The sequence below is a fragment of the Lichenostomus cassidix genome, chromosome 8 (assembly GCF_008360975.1).
Source record: "Lichenostomus cassidix isolate B80296 chromosome 8, HeHo_3.0, whole genome shotgun sequence".
NCBI lineage: Eukaryota > Metazoa > Chordata > Aves > Passeriformes > Meliphagidae > Lichenostomus > Lichenostomus cassidix.
The window spans coordinates 7,981,941-8,002,878 of record NC_139489.1 but is presented as its reverse complement, the minus strand read 5'-3'; the positions used below and the strand labels follow the sequence as shown (position 1 = coordinate 8,002,878).

The window sequence follows — 20,938 nt, the reverse complement described above, 5'->3', positions numbered from 1 at the left end:
AGGAGCCCGCACGATGCCGGCGGCGTGCGTGGCAGGGACGGTCACGACGCGCCGGAGAGCCCGCCGTGCCTCCCGCCAGGAAACACGACCATTTTCGAGCCGGCTCCTCTCACCGACAGGAAGCGTTAAAGATAGAACAGCCGGGGCTGGGCGGGGGAGATTAGGAAGCCGAGCATCTTCTGAGCACTCAGGGCCGCTGCGGGGCCATTCCCGGCCCTGCCTGTGCCCGCTGCGGTGGGAGCCGCGGCCGTGCTCAACCCACCTCTGCCCGCACTTTTACCTCTGTAAAAGGTAAAAGAGAAGAGGGATCAACCCCTTCAGTCAGGGTGGGGAGCACCAAAATGATCCAGAGTGAGGCCAGTGGTGCTCCGAGCAGGCCCAGCACCTTTTCAGCTAGCACTATAAATATCTTCCTTTAATCATAATAAAAAATAGCTAGAAACAATAATAGAAAAAAACCCTAAAAACGAAATCAATAAAGCCTTAATGTTGCTCCATTACCCATGTCATTACCTGACGAGCCGGCGCTTGAGCTTGGGCCCCACTGCTCAGTGAACAAAGCCAGACCTGGCTTTCTGTGTGATTTTTACCTTAAATTGCAATAGATGCTTCAGGGGAAAAAAAAATATCTAGACATCTTGAAATTACTCAGCACCAGACAACAAAAGGAAAATGCTGTGTAAGGAAGGGGTGTTTTTTGTTGCTTTGGTGCAGTAAATTAACATTTTGCTCACTCTGACGTTTCTGCCCAGGATTATATGATTTGTGTAACTTAATATAACACCACACCCTTGTCCTGAGCTGTGTGCAAGTAGTTTGGCTTTTGTTTTCAAATTGTTTCTAGCCCTTAAGCATTTGAAGAAAGTCTTTAAAATATTAACCAATACAACTGTCATCTTCCTGTGTTTCCAGACATTTTACAATAGGAAACAAAGAACAAAACCCTGCAACAATAGCTCAGAGGTATGAATTGCCTCATTCATCTCACTGGAATGTTCAAAAACATTAACTATTTTTTGACTGATTCAGCAGAAAATGTGCTGGCAGATAATAAGCTTATGCCTGATCCAGGGGAGATTCAGGGACTCAGAAAGGTTTTATTTTTCAGCACAGCAAAGTAGCACCTTTCCTGAAAGGAAGCAAATATCCCTGTTGATGGAAGAGGCTGCGTGAGAGGAGAAATTCTGACACGGCTTAAAGGGAGCTGCTGCCTTCCTTTCTCTGTACTGGCTTCAAAATGGCACATGGCTTATCTCAGCCCAATTCTGTAATAAATTAATTAGCAAATAGTGCCCACTCAAACATACCATGAACTAACACTGCAGTCCTTTGGATTTGACTGGGAAAGGCCCAGGGTTTCAGTGGGAGGTGTTTTAATCTCTAGTTCAACACTCAGAACAGGAAAGGCAAGGTCAGCACCACAGGCTGAGCTGCTGTTGAGACAATGCCATCGCTAAAACAAAGTTGGAGCTTGTTGGAGAATGCTGATGCACTTAGGGCAGTGAGAAAACACATGGCTTGACCATCATTCCACTGTCCTTCCACCAGGAATGGTGGGAATGGGAATGCATCACCACTTCCAGCCAAATTCTTCACCGTGTGCAATATTATCATCACAAGGTTATGGAGATGAGCTGTTTCAATAACAGACTGTAGTGGTTGGTGACAGAATGTTTATGTGTTAATTCAGAACAGAGTAAATCTATTCTTTTTGCTTACCCCTCCAGCCAGTATTAGATTCTTGAGGAGTTCAGTAGCAGGTGAACCAGTGAACTTCAAGTTAACAATTCTAACAGTGACTGGGAAGCCATATGTGTCTTAAATAAAGGCAGCATCAGGCAACTGAAGATTAATTTTTTTTAATGGAACCTTTGACCTTTATGAACAGTATGTAATTTTAAATAAATAGAAAACATTGAGGGAAAAATACCAGTAAAGTTTTAAAAGTGCCAACACTTTCCCCTATTTCCTTCAAAGATTTCATGATACAGAGAGTTACATGTGCCATTTTGGCTGAATTCAGAATAATTTTATGCAAAGTAAAGCCAAAGTTATACTTCCCTTCCCCCACAGACACAACCCCCACACACTAATCCAATCATTTCAACAGATTTCTAGAAATAAGTGCTTTAGCTCTGTTACCCCTGCTCTGCCACACACAGTATCAGTGGCTCACAGTTGGCACAAATATATAAAAATCTGTGTTTTTAAAAAGTCGACAGAAGAACACTTCAGTAATTACCATTGTTAAAATTAATATATATTAAGAGTGCATCTTGGGCTCAGGTTGATTCACCTTCAACATGCTTTAAAATCACACCTAACTAAATAAAAGTGCACACATATGTCAGTGCTGATCAGCACTGCCTCAGCCAGGCACTTGGAGGTGGCTGTCCCTGAGCTGGGTTGAGAACTGAGTTCTGCAAGTTTTACATTGCTACAACAGAGTGACCTCTTCAAAGACAGCTCAATCTGTGGTTTCCTGTAGTCTTTCACAGAGAGGTCTCTCTGATTTGAAGCAGTGGTTGCAGCCATCTCAGGGGATGTTCAGAAGAGCTTTGGTAATTGCCTGAGTTGTTTCACATCGAGAATGGTGCCAACAGAATTTATGCTGTTTGACTGGTTTAACATTTCAAGAGTTGGAGTGTGCACATTTCCACGGAAGGCCTGACTATCTCCTTCATCCTTCCTGACAGGTTGTTCTGTGAATTCAACCCTCCCAGGTAACAATCTGGGTTTTGATTTAAAATCCTTTAGAAACTGAAGCGAGTTTTCATCTGTTTTATCTGTTCTGGGAGGAAAAATTTCATTTGTAATATTTCTTAACACTGGGCTGTTTGATTCTGGTGGAGAAGCATTAGTAGTCAACTCTTTTCTGTGACCTTTTAGGTGAATGGGAAGTCTTCCATCAATTCTTTTGGATAATTCAGTCCAGTGGCTGAAGCTGTCCAACACGGAGGTACAGTTTTTGTCTGGCATCCTTTCGCTTTTGACAGCGCCAAAATTGCCATCTTGAGCCTGCAGTTCCTCCTCATCCTCACTGCTATCACTGCCCTGTATCAGCCCATATCGCTTCATGTACTTCTTGGTTGCAAAGGACATATTGTTGGGTGAAATTAAACTCAGACCCACCATGCTCTTGTCCGTGTTTGTTTGCAAGATGTCCTGGAAGAAGAAATCTGCAGGAGGATTTTGGCCTGAGCGACTGAGAGACAGCCGGGATAACTGATTTTCACTGAGATATTTCAGTGCTATGGCATTTGCTTCCATGCTCAGATCAACAACGTTGGGACACATGCTGGCATTGGCAAGTGACATAGAATTTAATCCAGGCACCACCGCTTCAGGACTTATGCACGCCAAGATGCTGAAATAAAGCATCAAGAAGTTAGCTTAGCAGTAGAGGAAAAGTATGAATTTCACAATTTTGCTCACTGTACTGATTTTTCCTTTCTTCTGAACACCACAGCCCCATCAGGACTGAGATTATATTATCTGCACATACTGAAAAGCAGCTACTCAACCCCACAGCATCCAGAGACTGTGTGAGAGGATGGATGATATTCCCTTCTCCTTCAGTACACAATACCCTCATATGAAGAGCCCATCCCTAGCAGGTTACAGAGCTGGTTTTGGTTTTAAAATAGATTTGAGCTCCTGGTCTTTTCTCACCAATGAATGTGACATTATGTGTGTCTGATCCTACAATTCTAAATTCTACTATCCAACCCAAATTTTATAGCTAGAAATACAAGCCAAATGACTGGCACCAAGAACATCTTCCCCAGTGCGTGGAAATTCCAGGATTTTTTTTTTTTATAGAAAGTCTGACATAATATGTGTTTCTGGAAGCCTGCAAGGTTCTAGTTTTTGAAGTATCTTCAAATGGGAAATGTTCATTTGTTCTGTTGCCTGGTACAGCAATTTCTTGTATACATATCAAGCATTTAATGACTGAAAGAACAAGCTCTGGTACACCAGTAGTGGCTGTAAACCACTGCAGTTAGTTCACACATCATATACTAGTTCACAAACCCAAGCTCCTCATATTAAGAATTAAGAGGCTTCCTATTTCACCAAGCACAAATTCTGAAGTTTGCTCAGGGAGAAGAAACTGGCTCAGAACAACAACCACATATGCTATGGAGCTACACTGTTGTTTCCTTCTCTACTGAGCTGTAAACCTTTTCTCAGAATTGTTTATCAGTCTTGAAAGTGGCAGAAGGAAGAACTCCACCCCTCTCCCCAAGTTTGAAGGAAAAAACCCCAAGAGTTCCAGTTTTGCCTTATGGGTTCACGTATTAGCACGTTATTGACATTAAAAGAACACGGACAGACTCTCCAGCCAGGAAGATAGCTCAGAAATTCCACAAAAACACCCAATAAAATACCACTCAAAAGGAGAGAAAAGAGGTTAGAAACTGTATGACTGGAAACAGCTTTTGATACATGGCAGAAGAGAAGATTAATTAGGAGGTGGTTAGATTTTTTGTTTACATAATAGCTACAAACTAGGATCAAGAAGACAATAAGGATGAAAGTGAAGCTGTACCAGGCAGTCAGCCTATGCCTAAGCAGCTACACAAGTAAATTCCTGTGCCTAAAAATCCTCCTTCAGAAGTTACTTCTGTTCCTTCCTCTGTTTCAACAAGGCTGTTTCCCTCCCCAGCACTTTCTCTGCTCAAGGCACAGCACCCACAGTAACAAACAATTAGGACAGAACTAGTTTTGATTAGATACCAAAGCCATGATAACAATTTCCCATATACTGATAAAGTGCAAGATAAAGGTTAAGAAGCAATGAAAAAATACACAGCTGCTAAATGTTCAGCCTCCCAAGTCCAGAGTTTCTCTGGAATACTTTGGTCAAAGAATTGCCCAAAGCTTCCTTGTTGTTCTGGGGAATTGCATGCTACTGCATGCACAATAGTTTAAGATTCATCAGATGGTCTAACAGCTAGAGCTACTTGTGTTATATTTAAATAATCTGAGTTTTGCTAGTAGAGCTCTTAAACCTCTCTGAAATGCCCACAGACTGAGCCACTGTTTCAATTTTGCAGGAAATGTAGATCAAGTTGCACCCAAATCCCCAGTGGCAGTGAACACAGTCTCTTCTCTTGACTCACTGAGCCAAATCTTCGTTTTCAGTTGGATCTACACACTCAAAACCACTAGTATTTTACCTGGCATTATCCACTTTGTGCGTATTTTTCTTCATATTGCCAGGTGAGTCCATTGTCACTCCAAGACTCTTCAGCTGTCTGAGTGTGGCACTAATGACACTCTCTTTGTCCACCACTCTTGTGTCAGTCTCTGAAGCCACTGCTGCTGTATCAACATCCTGAGACTTAGGACCATCATCATTAACAAATCCTGATTTTACAGGCAAGTGATCTTGCTCTTCTGAGGACTTTAAGAGGTGGTTTACTTGGCCCTACAGAAAAAGGGAGCAGGGAAGAGACCACATGGCAAAAACATTATGACAGGCAGGAGCTGTCAAACACCAAAATCCTGGTTTATTCTTACACAACTTCAAATACAACTCAGATTCAGTTCACATGCAATCACTTAAACTCACAGCAGCGTAGTCAAACATGGGAACATCTTACACTTCAAGCTTTCTATAAGAGCCTGTTCTGAATTTAAACACATCATATACTCCTATTCTTCAAGATTAAAGTATCTGCCCTTTAAGGGACTTGAAGGTAAAATGCTGTGTTATTTTAAAGGCCACTATTTTGGGAAGTTATCAGGCGATGTCTTTGAATTAAAGAATTATTATTTCTTAGATAATAGACAGTGCTCATGTATGCATGAAAGAGAAGTACAAAATAACCACTTAACCATGTAAAAAAAATTGAAGGACCACAAACTTGGAGCTTTCTGTAGAGCACAACCTGAATTTGAAAACCACACACAGTCTTCATTCGTGCCAATACCACATCATAACTTTAGCAGGGTGCTATTCTGATTGTTGCCTTCTGTGCAGAATATAAAATGTGCATGAATTACCAGTAAGTCCTGGTAAAGCTTCTGCTCCTCTGAGGGCTGCCGAGGCAGCAGCGAGGCAGGAGGCTCAGAGCTCTGCTCACTTGTTACCACCACCTGGCTCCTGGCTCCCTCCGATGGCTCTTTCTGTAAAGACACACCGACACTTTCTTCCAAGGATGAGCCCCGAACAAGTGCTTGGGAAACGTTTCCATTTCTGGAAGAGAACACCAAGATAGCTCGAGACTTCCTTGAAACAGAAAGAGCATCATTATCACTACATATACTTTATTTTTTCATGAACATCAGAGGAGAACAATAGAATACTGGAAACAGATCCTAAAAGTTTTTAGTTTGCCTGCTGCTTGAGGCTTTGCTCCTTTCTGCAGCTGCTTTCTTTCAAAAGGCATTTGAGGACTGAGGAAATACACTTCCCAGTGTGCAACTACAACAGCCCAACTAGTTTTTCAAAAGATGATTTGAAAGTGGCAATGGCATCTCTGGATAGCCAAAAACTCAGTGACACTCTATGACTTAACCTTAAACCAGATGAAAGGAAAGTTATAAGCCTTTAGGAACAAATATCTTTCATATGCTCTGACATATGACTTACTCAAAAAGCTACTTTTACCAAGGTAAATAACTTGTTGTGGGATTCCTGTGGCAGTTTAAAAACTTCTCAAAGACAATTACAAGTACACACACGCACACTGAATATCATGAACTGAGAGCAAACACCTAGTTGAAATATTTTTTAATAACAGATGTGAAATAGGAGCCATAGAGGGTAAAAAGGGGAAATTCTCTGAATGAATTACAACACAATGCCCTGCACCCCCTCAGCTGCTGTGTGCATTGCATAAGCCTTTGGAGACCAGACATATCAATACTACTATCATCCCAGGAAGATCCTTAAGCAACCCTCCTCCCCCTTCCTGTTCCTCCTGAGGAGACAAGTGTAAGATAAGGGAATTTCAGAACTCAACTGATCAATTGCCTGTGTTGAAAGCGATAAGATTTAAAGCACGTGACATACCAGATAGTCAATGTAGGTTATCAGCTACTGTTACACCAGCAATTATTCATCATTCCCAAAAACATTCCCCTCCTCCTCAGAGAAATCTGGGTGATGCTCTACATTCTTACTATAAGATACTTTACAGCTATTTTACGGGTTTATGAGTCCAAGCTGAAGAGAAACTTAAGATGGCATTGTCCTAAAATACAATGTTCATAAGATTGATCTGAATCCATAACATTTGTGGTAGCAGTATATGTTTGCAGACAGTACTTTAATCAAGGACTATGAATAGTTAAGTTATAGTTTAATTACCATAATCTTTCCCAATATGAATATTTTAGAAATGTAATTTAACTGGAAGGTTATTCCCCCTCCTTTGGCTTTCTATACGTAGAAAATATTAGATCACAAAAGTACTAAATTGTTGAGCTATTCCCTATGTAGAAATAGCATCCATATAGATAATTAAAAATATTTTTAAAATCACTTCCCAAATTAGTCTGAGATTAGTCACTGCACTATGCAGAATCTGAGCTTCAAAATAATTTAATTAACAACAGTGAAGTCAGTACCTGCATGCACTACACACAAAGTAATTAGGCACAAAATAAAGATAAATTCAGAGAACAGCCCCATAATCATAAACGCCTCATCCCAAGCCCCTCAGAACTGGAAGGGTTCTGAATGCTAACAAGGAAATGCCACTGTAGGAAAACAACTGACTATAGCTGCATCCCCTTTTCCAGTCAGGATTTAAGGTAAGAAAAGGAATGCTGCCAGCACAGTACATGCTTTTCCAAGTTAAAGGTTTTTGCCATCAGCTTCTGCTGATAGGTAGGCAAGCTAAACCTGCAGGACTGATAAATGCAGACTCTAAAGGCAAAACTGTTTTGGTGAGCTGCACAATTCGAAGCATAATTAAAAAATAAAGAAGGGAGAGAACACAACAACTGAAGGCAGACTATTTATAACTCCTGAAGAAAAAAAAAATTACAGAATTAATAACTTATGTAAGGTAGTTCAGCCCCTTATGTGAGCTTTCCACCCTTTCCAGAACAGGGTGTTCCTGCTTACTTACTGGGGAGTGTTCTGATCAGTTCCTTCTTCCACAAGGTGAACACTCTCTACAAAGCTGGGCATGTCAACCACCCTTAAGGAAGAAGCAATACTTGTATTACTTGCATCTTGCTCAGCATTAATTGAAATATTTATGTCCTCCTTAGAAATCTCTCCATCTTCTTTTTTCCCTCGTGGTATGGAGTTGCCTTGTTTTTCTGAGGCTGTATTCCAAAATAAACTAGCACCTAGGACAAAATTAGAGATGTAACTGTTTAGGAAAAGTCATTACTTTCTCCTGAGACCCTTTGGCTTTGTAAAGCTAGAGGAATAATTTCCTTCTGTTCATGTATTTTTCACCATTTTAAAAATGATTAATAGTTTAAATCAGCTAAAAGTTGCCAAAACATCATTCAAGTCCTAGTTTCTTCCATAGCATACTTGATGAAAAGAAATGGTTGCAATAAATAATTTTAATGCATTGTTCTTGAGCCTGTTTCAATGTTTCCTCCAGACTAACTACAACATTTCCATGGATTTAACAGGAACCAATATGTTAATTACTTGCCTAAATTAAATCAAATAAAATCTCCTCTTCATGCATGATTTACAAACATCATCAATAATATATTTATCAGAACACTATATGGCATAGAAACTATTACTTTTCAAAACAGTGTTTTAATTCAAAAAAGATGCAGAGTTTTGTTTCAATAAGACACAATTAAAAATAGAACACCTTTCTAAAGCTATTGGAAAAATAATTCTTTCAGTGATGGCAATCAAAACCAAAAGTAACTCCAACCTCAACTTGCAAATAACACCTAGACAACTTAGGTGGTTTTTGGATCGAGGTGAATGTTTGCACAGCTTCAGCATTTCTGCAAAACATTTCCCCCATGTCCAAACAAACCACAGAAACGTCCAGAAAGAGTGGTGCCAGTCTCTTCTAAAAGAATGAAGCGTTACCTGTGCTCACAGCAACGCTCACACTTTTCCTCTTGTGGGAAGGCGGTGATGTCTGTGTTTCCATGGAAACGAGGTCCCCTGGCTTCTCCTGCTGCTGAGCCTGGCTGGCTGCTGGTGGCTCTGAGGAACCAGCCTGGCGAGCCTGTGCTTCCAGCAAGCGTTGGATCTGTAAGAGCCAGCACAAAGTTATGATCTGCACAAGAAAATATAAACTGTAACAGGCAAAAGTGAATTACTAAATTGGGTTCTGCTAAGATCTGGATTCAAATCCAGGCTGCAGCGCCACAGCAGTCTGATCACCTTCCAGTTCTCAGCAGTGCACACAGCATAAATCAAAACACTAATTTTGATGCTGGCAGAGCTAGCAAAGAAGATTTTTAAGCACATTGGCAGAGCCAGCACCAAGACAACTTGGGTAAAGCCTATTTGCACCACACATGCTGGAAGTATTCCTTCCCTTTCATTCACATACAAAGCCTATTAACCGACTTACCAGCCAAGCATTTTATATGCCAACTGTCTCTACACCAAGTTTGTATTAATTACAAAGCTAAGCAATTAAATGATAAAATTAAGGTTGCCAGGCAATCTTCACTCTAGGATTTTCATCAACCCTGTTCACCGATTAGTTTGCAGCTCCACAGAGAAATATAGTAACAGTAAGGAGAGGTTTCCCTGATGCACAACCCACACTTTGACTTACATACAAGAACTATACCAAAAACATATTCCAGCTGTAATTTTCTAATTTAAGTACTGCAAACTTTCCTATTTGTGTTGTTCACTACCAGCAGCAAAATGTAAACTCTGGCTTTTCAGCCCCAAATCATACCCTGCAAAACACAGGGCCAGCAGGTTAATCAAGGGGCTGGTATTTTGAAGAAACTTAACCTGGTGAGGTAACAGAACTCAGCAAGACACCCAGTTTTTTAGCACAGCAACGAAGCCTTGATGAGTCAGGAATTGATGCTGACAACTGAAGTTTTCAAAGCAACAGCTCAGGGAGCTGCAGGCTTGAAGATGGGAAAAGCAACATATGAGAACATTCTGTGCTTCATCTGTATGTTTACAATAATTCCAAAGCCTGTAGCCTATGCAGTTTTTTTTTTTAAACAGACAAGCATGTCTATAGGAAAGCATTTATACAGAAAGTGTATCAGTTTGCATTATGAACAGTCTACTAAAAAGAAACCTTCATGTTATGAACATATAACAAAAATAAATGCAAAATTTGTATTAGATATGAGTCAAATAATTCTTATTTAAGAGATACCAATTGGTAGAGCTAATTGAGTTCCCTCTCCATGCCCAGACTGCAGCTAGTGTGACAGGTTCCCTTGCTCCAACATGGACATAAAACAGTTAATTTAATTCCTTTGGCAGGGGAACTATCAAAGCATAATCACTAAGAGGGCAGAGAAGAAAGCTGACATTTCCACAAACCTGGGCTTGAAGTAATTTGAGTTGTCTGTCTTGCTCAGTAAGAAGCCGGTATGCATCTGGAGATAATCCCATCATTCCATTATCTGATGCTGCTGCAGGAGCAGGTGTATGCAGGCATGGGGAGTGGGCTGCACAGCACTGGGGACTCGAGGGGCTGGCACTTGATGGCATCCTCATTCCAGGTGATAAGCCACTGTCAAGAGAACAGCTCCCTGTTTTCCCAGGATATCTCATGTTTATAGGGCTGCTTGTGGCATACCCTGGGTTGCAGCAAACATTTGGGCAAACGATGTTTTGATGGAAAACCGCACAAGGACTTTGCTGAGCCATCTCTGACTGGATTTCCACGCCATGTTTGGGGCTCATTTTACCAATTCCTTGCCACGAGTTCATGGGATTGTATTGGAGAGAAGCAGGACACTGACAGCTGCATGCTGGACAGCAAGGTGGCACTTGAAGTGGCACCTGCAGGTCTGGTGGCTGTCTGCAGCTCTGTGGTGACAAAGCAGAGTTGTGGAGGACTGGCTGTGTAACAGCAGGAAGCTGCTTGGAACCAGATATTGATGTTCTCCTAACTGGAGGCTCTCCCTGTGGTGTGACACTTTCAGGATTTAACACAAGTTTGTCCAATGACTTTCTGGGGTGGTGCACAGATGTATCTGGGGAAGGCCCACTACAAGTGGTGGAAGGAGAAGATGATCCTGAACTTTTTCTTGATTGAGGGCAAGGCTTCTTACACTGCACCTGTTGCTGTAGTAGAGCTTGATTTCCTCTAGAAGGCATTGATGCTGGAATTTTCTGGCTTATAGGATTTGGTAACTGCCTCAAAGAGGGATCTCCCATATTAGCAGAAAAGTTCTGCCTGTCTTCAGAGTGCTGGCTGGGGTGATGTGTAGATCTCATGCACCACTTCTTTTTGATAGGCTGATTTGGCACTGAGGGCAGACTTTTAGCGTTTGAAGATCCCACAGGCTTAGAGGATTGTCCTGGTTCTGTGAAACTCCCATCCAAAACAAGTGACAGCTCTGGCACCGAAGGAAAAATTCTGGTAACCTGAAGGGACAATTACACATATGTATGATAATTTAAAAACATTGTCTGCTCTTTGTATGCAAAATTTCCTCCAATAAAATGTTTTAACTTAAAATCAACATATGCTGATTATCAGCTTCAAACCAACTACATGTTAAACACAGTCCTAAAAGACTAGAGAATCCAGATACAGAAAAAGCAGCAGAATATCTAGGATCACTCTTAAAGGACAAAATTGCTTTCATACAGCATAACAGCCATATCGGCCCAACAAATGCTCCATGTCATTTGGGAGCACATTTCAGAATATGGATATTGCCCTTCCAGAAGTGGACTAATATGTTCCCTCTTAATATGCTTAGACCCAGGAGATATGTTCTGTTGTACCTATTTCATATACAACTGTCACATCCTTCTGGACCTATACTGAACAAGGGCTGGTATTGTATTTGTATACAATTCAGGAAAAAAAGGACAGAGCAGCACTTTTTTTTTGGGTAAATTAAATAAAAAAACCTGTCTCCGTCTCAGACACTACAGCTCTTCCATTCAACAACAGCAACAGAAACTACTCTCTCTGTTCCCAAATCATAGCATATACAGGAATTAAAGTGTCATGAATCCTGGAAAAATGGCAGGTTAACTAGAGCAGGAGTTGGGACTTTGGGTTCATTTCTTCAATTCTGTTTTGCCCTGCAAGCACTTAGAGAGAAGCCTTCAACTCTTCAGTCCCCTTACAAAGAGTTTTGCTGCTCTAGGTGTCACATCTCAGATACCCAGAACAACTATTTCTTTAGTTACCTGTTGACTCACTGGGTGAGGACTTGGAATTGGTCTGGGGGATAAATCCTCATCTTCCACACCAGAGTCGTGATCACTTGCTGACAACTTGCTGGGTGACAAGCCTTGGGGAGGACTAAAACAAAAATAAATCAAAATAAAAAAGTTTGCTTGTCAGATTTGGCAGCAGTAACATGCAACTTCATGTTTTTCAATGTGCCATCTACAGTGTACCATTTTTCCAAGAAGCAGTTGCTATCCATCTTCTCCCTGGATAGCTAGGGAGTTCACCCAGCAAACAGTTCTAAGATCAAACAATGAAAATACAAATGCTGCTTTTGGGCAGAGATACAAACCTTCCCTCCCCACAGCCTCACACATACACACCTTTGAAGTGACATTCTAACAGCAAAGCACTGATTTATATTAGAAAGATAGAAGTGCCACAGTAAAGATTGTAACATTGTTTGAAGGAAAATAAAGGCCATCTCATAGTCACAGATAAAAATATGATGGATAAGCCAGGTTTTTAAAAATCAGTAAGTTTCAACCTATCCAGGTCTTGAAGCTCTGAGAAGTGGGAAAGATAAAAAGGAAATTTTACCAACTTAAGTAGATTTCAATTAGAGATTTGCTTTAAAGGACACATCTCACTTTAAGCTTAATACAGTGAACTAAACTTCATCAGTGAGGAAGCCTTTTTAGAGACATCCACTGTATAAATTATGACCACCAGTACCAAGTAGGTTTTTTTTTAATACAGTCAGCTTGACCATCTTACTTGAAAAATATTAACACTAGGAATAAACAAAGCACATACACAGATTTTAATGCAAGAATATGTATGCACAGCTTACAGATAAAACTGTCATCCAATAAATATTTTATTTTTGTGTATAATTGGCATCTGAATGATTTACCTTTTGATTGGAAGTTTCTTGCAAATTCTGCTGAAGAACTCAGTTTCTGCATTTTGGTTTTCTGCACTCAACTCAAACTGGATAGGGCTCTTGTCTGATGGTTCAACGTTCTGGAATGAAATGTTCCATATTTGTGAAGCACAAAACCCTCCAACTTTCAATCACTGAGGTAGTACTTGCAAAGAAACAGCTTTAAGGACATTTATATGATTATTTGCTGCTTGCCCTCTACTTGCAAATTTTTCACCACTACAAGGAAGCAGGCAACTTCCCTTCCTGTTTAACACTGCTCCCCTGCTACTCTGTGAAGTAGTTGGGCTAATTATAGCCATGAGCAGATGCTTCCTCACTGTAACTGCTCACATACTCCTCCACAGGCTTTCACCACTACAGGAAACAGCAAGCAAACGTTCCTGCACTGTTTCACACACCACAGCTGGGCAACTCCTGGAGGCAACAGGAGTGAGCTTCTGCTGAGAGAGCTGTCATCTTCAGAAGGCTAAGCTGCTCCTAGGCTAAAGGTGGAAGGCAGCCCTGAACAAGGAAATTCAGTTGGGAAGAGAACTGAGTATACAGCATAGAACACACATTACACTCACTGCTTCTCTGAAAGAGCAGAGCAGCATTTACTGAGCAAATTAAGAGTTCAACTTCAGGTTCTGTACAAGCATAGGAAAACAAATGAGGAACTAGGAGTTCCTAGAATTTCCTCAAACCTTACTAGCCATCACTGAGACATAATATCAAATTCTTTTGAAGAGTTACTTTGCACAAAGATAAAATCTGCAATTGATAAAACTGTGATAAAATTAATAACCACTGAATTCCTTTTTGCATTCAACTTCAAGCAAAGCACAACACTCAGCTTTGCTCTCCAGCAAGCATCACCCAGAGCAGCTGTTAGATGTGGCCAAGGGGCACACAGCACACCAGAGTAACAAATGCTACAGGAAGTCTGAGTCTCTGTTCCTAAGGCCAGAAGGTCACTAGTAGGAAGGAACACTAACCAAGTTCAACACAGCACAGTAGATTTAAAAGACAGATGCTTAATGTTATTAGAAGAGTGAGCAATGCTGGCTTTGGAAGTAATTTCTCAATTTGAGGGACAAACTGAATTTACAGTAATCACTGGGAAAAGCAGCTTTACAGAGCTATCTCATTTTCAAACACTGCAGGTCCATTTGGGTCACATCATAATGACTCCTTTAAGGCAAATTCTGAAGCACCACAATGCAGCAGGAAAGCAAGACACTTACTTTGAAGAGCTGAACTGTTTCATGGCAAGTTAGGATCTGAAACCCCAGATCACTCTGTCCACTGCATGGAACACACTCATAAAACTCTGGTTCCTTGTGTGTCAATGCATACAGCACAATAAGAAAACTTCCAGATTCTGAAAACACCCTAAAATAGAAGAAAATCGTGTCTTTAAATAACTTACACAGGAGGAAGGCCCTTAGATTATTAATATAGTGAGCAAATTATCACACAATTTAGTAAGCTGGTGGATCATAGCATTTTGAGTGGTGCTGAGCTATAGATAGTGCAGATGGATCTACGACTGAAGCCACATGCAAGAAAAGAAAAGTAGAGAAATGGGAATAATTAATCTCCTTTGTATTTCAAACCTTCATGATCACTTAGTACTTCAAATGAATTCCTGGAAGACTTCAAGCATAACACAGAAGAAAACATCTGTAAGAATGATACCGTGTTTTTTTTTTCTTTTTAGCTTTCAGCTGAAGATGCATTGTAAAGACACTTAGTGACTCGCTTATTCCTAAGCATTCAAAAAACATTCCTTAGCAAACATTTTTAAAAGAAAAATTACATTGAAGTCTTTTTCTACAGGTTGAGAATTGTGAGTAACCACAGGCAGCATTTAACACAGGTTCAAGGATAACAACAATAATGTGTTTCCAGGAAAATGTAGCAATAAGTTTCTGAACAGTTTTTCTTTTCATAGCAGTTGTAACATGCTTGATTGGGGATTTTTTTATTTGTTTGCTTTTCATTAAATAACATATGCAATAGAAACGCTTGAAAAACACATTCACAGATCTCCAAAATTATACTACAACTTAAAGAGTTAAAAATGCATGATGCATAGATTAAGCAGTTAGTCTGCAGAGGTTAATGCTGTTTGCATGGTTCATCAAATCTCTAATCCACTTCCATGATGGAATCAGTGAAAGTTAATGAGAGTCAAGCATCTAACTTGCTTATCTAATAATCTAATTGGTCTCTTATCTGTGTTTGGACATATTTAAGTTGTTAAGGGAAAAGAAGTCTATTTTGTAATTGCAGACACATCTGTTCACCAAACGTGGTTTTATTTCATAATTTAAAAACAAGTGTGGTCAATCAGAAGTGCTTATGCACACAGCATGTTTTAAAGTCTCATTTACCTGAGGTGCAGTTTTAAATTCTCTCCCAGCTTTTACAGAAATAGAACTTGGCCATATTAAAGGTGAAAAGACATAGACAATGAGGAATGATTAACCACTAACATCACAATGAAAAAATACCTCAGAATGCAAACAGTACTAAAAAAACTGAATGTTTAATTGGAAGTTAGGACAGCATAGGCTGCAAATCAATATGCTTCAATATGTTGGTCAGGCACAACCAGGAAGAAAACTTGTCTCAAAGCAAATACCCCTAATAAAAGTTCAAAACCAAAACCCCACAACTGTTTAAACTACTGTTTCCTGCTTGTGGCTTCTTATTTAAACTAAAATGCAGTGACCTTAATGATATTAATGTTTACCCTCTTCTAACTTTGAGATATCAGCCCAGCTTTCCAACACTTTGGTTACAGGAAATTTTTGTGCAGAAGCCAAAACCAAAGAGAACATTTAAACCAGATAGCATTACCTCTATATAACATGTAAATCACAGAATTTCCTCAAATATCTTTGAGCAGAGCCCATGTTGTCATGCATTTCTGTGGAACACTTTTTGAGTATTTTTTTAGGCAGCCAATAGCTTCTATGTTTTACCTACAAAAGTGACTTGCCTTTCTTGAATTGAAGAACTGAATAAATATCTCAAGCAACAGGCCCAGACTTGAGGACTACAGATATGAGTAACTCCACTCAGCCAACTAGAAATAAGAAAAAAAAAATCTAATTAGAGATAGTTCTGTTACCAAGTTTCCACTGTGTAATCTCTCAGATACATCTCAAATCAATGAGTGTATTAATCTGGGCAAACACTTACACTCCAACTAATGGCAGAGCATAAGCCTTGGGATCAGACTCAAGCAGCAAAAGCAATTTCCGTGTTTGGTCCATAGTAAGGTAGCTGAAAGAAAGCAAATTAGGGGTATTGTTTACTATTTTGGAAGATGGTTTTTCAGAAAAAAAATCCTGATGAGTCAAATACAAGCTTGGAAGATACTGTAAGAAAATTCACTTTGGGAGAAAAAAAAAATTAAAAAAATCAAAACTACTCATACTCCACACACTTACAGCAACTCTTCAGCTTTTCATCAATTCCCTGTGTATCAAACAATTATCAAGGACACAATTTACTTAGTATTAGCTCTAATTCTAGTATTTTAGTGCATAGTAGAAGAGTATTCATAACAAATCCAGAAGTACAAGTCATGTTAAGTTTGAAGAGTAACTTTCAGAGAGGCATTCATAAAGTCTCTCTACAAATAAAATGACTCAGTTGCTTGAAATTATTTCCCTGATCTATCCTTAGTTCATCCTACTAAATTAATTACCAGTCAGATTGATAACTCCCCAGTAGTATCTCAGAAATATGATTAACAAAAAAAAAAGCTTTGGTTTGCATTAATCTGATTTTTATTGTAGGGAAAGCACTGATGTTGTTTAAAGAGCTGGAAGCTGTTTATATTTATTATGTGAAGTGGAGGTGTGCCCCAGTAGGAAGATCCTTTTACTGAAGCCAAAAGCAAGGACTCGTATTGAACCAGATAATGTTTTTGTTCCACCCCATTTCCTGTTTCTTGTTCATAACTTTTTATATTTTTCCAAGACCAGAAGTTATGTTATTTTTATGCCAGTTATTTTACTAAAAGATACAGCTGAGATCTCTCCTACCTAGCTCCTTTAGGAAAGGCAACAAACTGCCAAGCAACTTTGGCACCACCCTTTACTCACCCACATTTGTAAGTTCCTTGAACTTGTGCAATATTCATGGGACTGTTCAAATTTCTTGCTAGGGCTGTTGGAATGATTGGGACAGACTTCACAGGGGTGTATTCCAAAATATTTGCCACAGTAAGAGAAGCCCAGTGAAAATTAAAGTGTAGATTATCCAGGTTTTCTGTGAAAACAATGTGAGCTCTAAGAGTGAGCAGTTTAGAAAGATCCAGAGATTCTTTACTGCATAGACTCTGCTGCAGACCCTAGAAGTAAGAAAAAAAAAGTTAAATATATGAAATTATTTTCATATGATTACCACAATTCAAGATGTTATTACACTAGGAACTCAAATCATTCATCTGCTACAGCTACTATTGCAATAGGTACTACACAAAAAGCCATTAACCCAGGTCTTCAAAGCTCACTGCACTACTGAATATAATGAATAATGCAGAATACTTGAAAATTAGCTACACACACCTTAGCATTGTTTTATGATGTATCAGAAAACCTGGGGTTACTTCAATTATGTAAAAATTAATATAATAATAGACAACTAAAAGGCTCAAGCTGATCTTTCAAAGTTTTCTTACTTGCAGTCAAGAAATTTGTAATTTAACATCTGGATGTATCATCATGAGAAAGTTCCGATATGAAGCACGCTTAATTTGTATTTAAAAATACATTCTACAACAACTACAGGGAAAATTCTACAGGAATGGAAAGTGTATTTAGGAGATTATATGTCTACAGCAGAGCACAGAAGCAACAGTCATACATTTCAACCACGGCTTCTAACCTGCTCAGGGCTTTACACGTTTTGGGCGGGTCACCTGCCTAGCAACACTTCAGCAACAACTGCCAAATACTGAAATTCATTAGTGACAATTTTGAAGAAAACAAGCTGTTTTTTTAAGACTTCTTTTTTTTTTATTTATTTTTTTAGACTTTTAAGTCTACTGCAATCACTTTTGCTTTGCTGATTTTGGTGATTAGACCAACTGAAGAACTTTGCTCAGACAACAAGATTTTTAGTCCAAGATTAAAGACTGTGTGAGCCTTAAACACCTGTGAAGAGTAACTGATTTTAACAGTTTCCAATACACTTTTCAACAACACTCAAGCAGCTCATTTCACGCAATTAACTATATGTAGTCCTGCTTCAGCCATAGCCTTGCTGTGTTGGGAATCAAGCCATGGGGATAGTCCAGCCTCTTGCCTAGCAGACACTTTAATAAGAGACCCAAAAGTTGCTAAGAGCTGCCTACCTTGAAAGCCAAGCTGATATCTTCAGCACTGTGCACTATAATATTATCTGAACAAGGTCCCCAGGCATTAACTGTACATGAAATCAGAAAGTCTCCAGGAAGGGATGCAGTTGGAATTTTGCCTGATCCAGCAGCAACTTCTCGACCAGGATCAAAGCGGTCTATTGTTAGCGTTATGCCTTCCCCATCTTCAAAAAAATAAATAAAGTTAGAGTCCAAGAGCAACAACAGAGGCTCCTTATGACATCTTACTCAACCAACCAATATTGCCTGTCTACCTTATGTTTAAAATTACCTTCATTTACTGCCAGGGTCCCGAGCAAAAAACAGGAAAATGATTTCTTTTCATTCTGCTTGGCATGGCGATAGGCAAGCCGCAAGGTTTTCTCCATCAGAGATAACTTGGGGTTTCTAAGAAGAGACAGTAAGCAAGTTTATTAACAAATTCTTTTTAATGCTTGTTTTAAAAAAGTATTTGTTATACTGCAATAGATTTCATGGGGTTTTTTTCCCCTCCATCCTTAAAAAAAAATATATATATAGAAAAGCCAAAGGCATAAACAAGATAAAAGTGAGAATTAACAGTGTATAAAATGTCAATGGAATTTTAGCTCCTGTCACCCCAAGCCACTGGACTGTGTTACAGCATGGAAAGGGAATCTCAAATCTTTCCAATGAAAATCCCTATATGCTTCCTATTCCTTTTTACCTTATCATATACAATAGAACCAAATGATAAAATGAGGCTTTGCACCACACAATTCATAATTTATTTTAATGCTTAGCTTCCCCCCAAAGGTTGTTGATACCTGTAATAGGTGATGTGTGCGCCAATGACATCGCCCATGGGGATTGGATCCCAAAGTGCACACTTGGACAGGGGGAAACTGAAAGGGACCATCCTTCCAGGAGCAAATCTGGGAAGAGGAACACAGAGATAAAAAAAAAGGGATTAAGGTACATCATTATGTATAAAATGTTTTTTATAAATTTTTATAAAATGATGTATAAACATCATGATGTTTAAAAGAAGGAACAAAGGCATGACACCATAACAAAAACAAGAAACAGGGTGCATAAACTGTAGGTACTTTTTTTGTTTCAAGTCCAGATCAACAAAGCAGAAAGTTTTGCTTTGTTTGTCCTATGAAGTTGTCAGAGTTACAAAGTTAACAGAAAACTTTTATTTTCCACCTGACAGTTTCTTTGGGCAACCTTGGAAGATGTATAGGCCAAAATACAAGTTTGCAGATAAAACTCAAGAAAAAGCTGTGATGGATATAGTTTACAGAAGAGTTATCCCTAATAAGAAATTCCCATGGCACACAAAAAATTATCTAGCAAATTTAACACTAGATCAGCTTTCCAAAGCCCTGTTTCAGTCTCTGTATTTCAAGTGAGCATTCAAACCACTTAAGCTTTGAAAACTTCTGAAACAGTCTTGGTTTAACTCAAATAATATAGTGCAAAACTTGCTATCAGACTTCAAAGAGCCCTGAAGAAATTAGCATGTAATCACATTAATTTATTTACACGAGCAGGATTAGATTTTTTTGAGTTGCCTAAACAAATTAACATACAAAACAACCAACAGCCCATATCATTTGGCAAATATCTCACTACCTCTTAACAAATAGGCAAGAAGTCTCTTTGTAGTTATCTCAAGCATGAAACTTTGCCAAGCAAAGGTGTTTCCTCTGCGTTTCAAGCTGCCAGGAAAGAACTTTGTTTTTAAGGCAGTCCTCCAAGGAACTCAGCCACCTCCCGTGTTTCCAGCGGCAGTTAATTAATTCCCATTAAAAGCCAAGCAAATCTCAAGATTGTAAAAGGAATTTTTTTAAAGCTCCACTGTTTTAAAGCTCCACTGTTTCCACCCCGCCTCCCGAAGCTCTGTACACCCACAGCCGCACTCGCCGAGGGCAGCGGGCGCGGTGCTCCCGGCGGGGCTGGCGGCGATGCGCGGCCTCCCGGTAACCAGCGGGTACCTCAGATCCGGGCCGAACGGCGTCCGAGCAGGGCCGCAGCGCTGCCCCCTCCTCTTCTCCCGCTCCCTGGCGCGGGGCCCGCCCGCTGCAGCCCCCGGGCAGGGGCCGTGAGGGAGGAGCGGAGCGGCACCGGCGGCACGGCAGACTCGAACTGCACCGCCGCTCCCGCCGCGTCCCGCCCGCCCCGGCGCCTTCTGCGGCCCCTGGCGGCCCCCGCTCCGCGCCGGCCAATCAGAGCGCAGAGCCCTCCCCCTCCGCCCGCCCCGGCCCAATCAGCGCGCGGCGAGGAACGGCCCGCTCGGCCAATCAGAGCGCGCCCCGGGGAAACCAACCGCCAGCGCGCGCGCAGGGGGTTTAA

At 40.2% G+C, this 20,938-nt stretch overlaps 1 protein-coding gene across 2 annotated transcripts; it reads right to left on the bottom strand.

The window, feature by feature from the left end:
- Positions 1 to 1,843: 1,843 nt before the first annotated feature.
- STIL (STIL centriolar assembly protein) lies at positions 1,844 to 20,801 on the bottom strand. 2 transcript variants are annotated; one of them, XM_085067657.1, is made up of 16 exons: positions 20,581 to 20,801; positions 19,405 to 19,512; positions 18,891 to 19,006; positions 18,596 to 18,783; positions 17,343 to 17,590; positions 16,432 to 16,515; positions 16,229 to 16,315; positions 14,466 to 14,613; positions 13,210 to 13,319; positions 12,311 to 12,425; positions 10,478 to 11,530; positions 9,035 to 9,200; positions 8,088 to 8,313; positions 6,013 to 6,205; positions 5,184 to 5,434; positions 1,844 to 3,367 (listed from the first exon to the last, which is right to left on the bottom strand). In XM_085067657.1, exons 2-16 carry the CDS (start codon positions 19,494 to 19,496, stop codon positions 2,548 to 2,550), a joined length of 3,897 nt encoding a protein of 1,298 aa, XP_084923783.1. In that variant the 5' UTR covers positions 19,497 to 19,512; positions 20,581 to 20,801; the 3' UTR covers positions 1,844 to 2,547. The 2 variants fall into 2 exon arrangements, with proteins under 2 accessions (XP_084923783.1, XP_084923782.1); XM_085067656.1 differs by lacking the exon at positions 20,581 to 20,801 and adding an exon at positions 20,219 to 20,242.
- Between the last annotated feature and the right edge of the window lie 137 nt (positions 20,802 to 20,938).

What these genes read in the sequence shown, in the direction of transcription:
- STIL (XM_085067657.1), bottom strand. Translation starts at nt 19,496, where the DNA reads ATGGTCCCTTTCAGTTTCCCCCTGTCCAAGTGTGCACTTTGGGATCCA. An exon ending in ACTGATCAGAACACTCCCCA is followed by an intron (nt 6,206 to 8,087) that starts GTAAGTAAGCAG and finishes GTTCTCTTCCAG; the next exon opens with AAATGGAAACGTTTCCCAAG. An exon ending in AGCTTTACCAGGACTTACTG is followed by an intron (nt 5,435 to 6,012) that starts GTAATTCATGCA and finishes CTTTTTCTGTAG; the next exon opens with GGCCAAGTAAACCACCTCTT.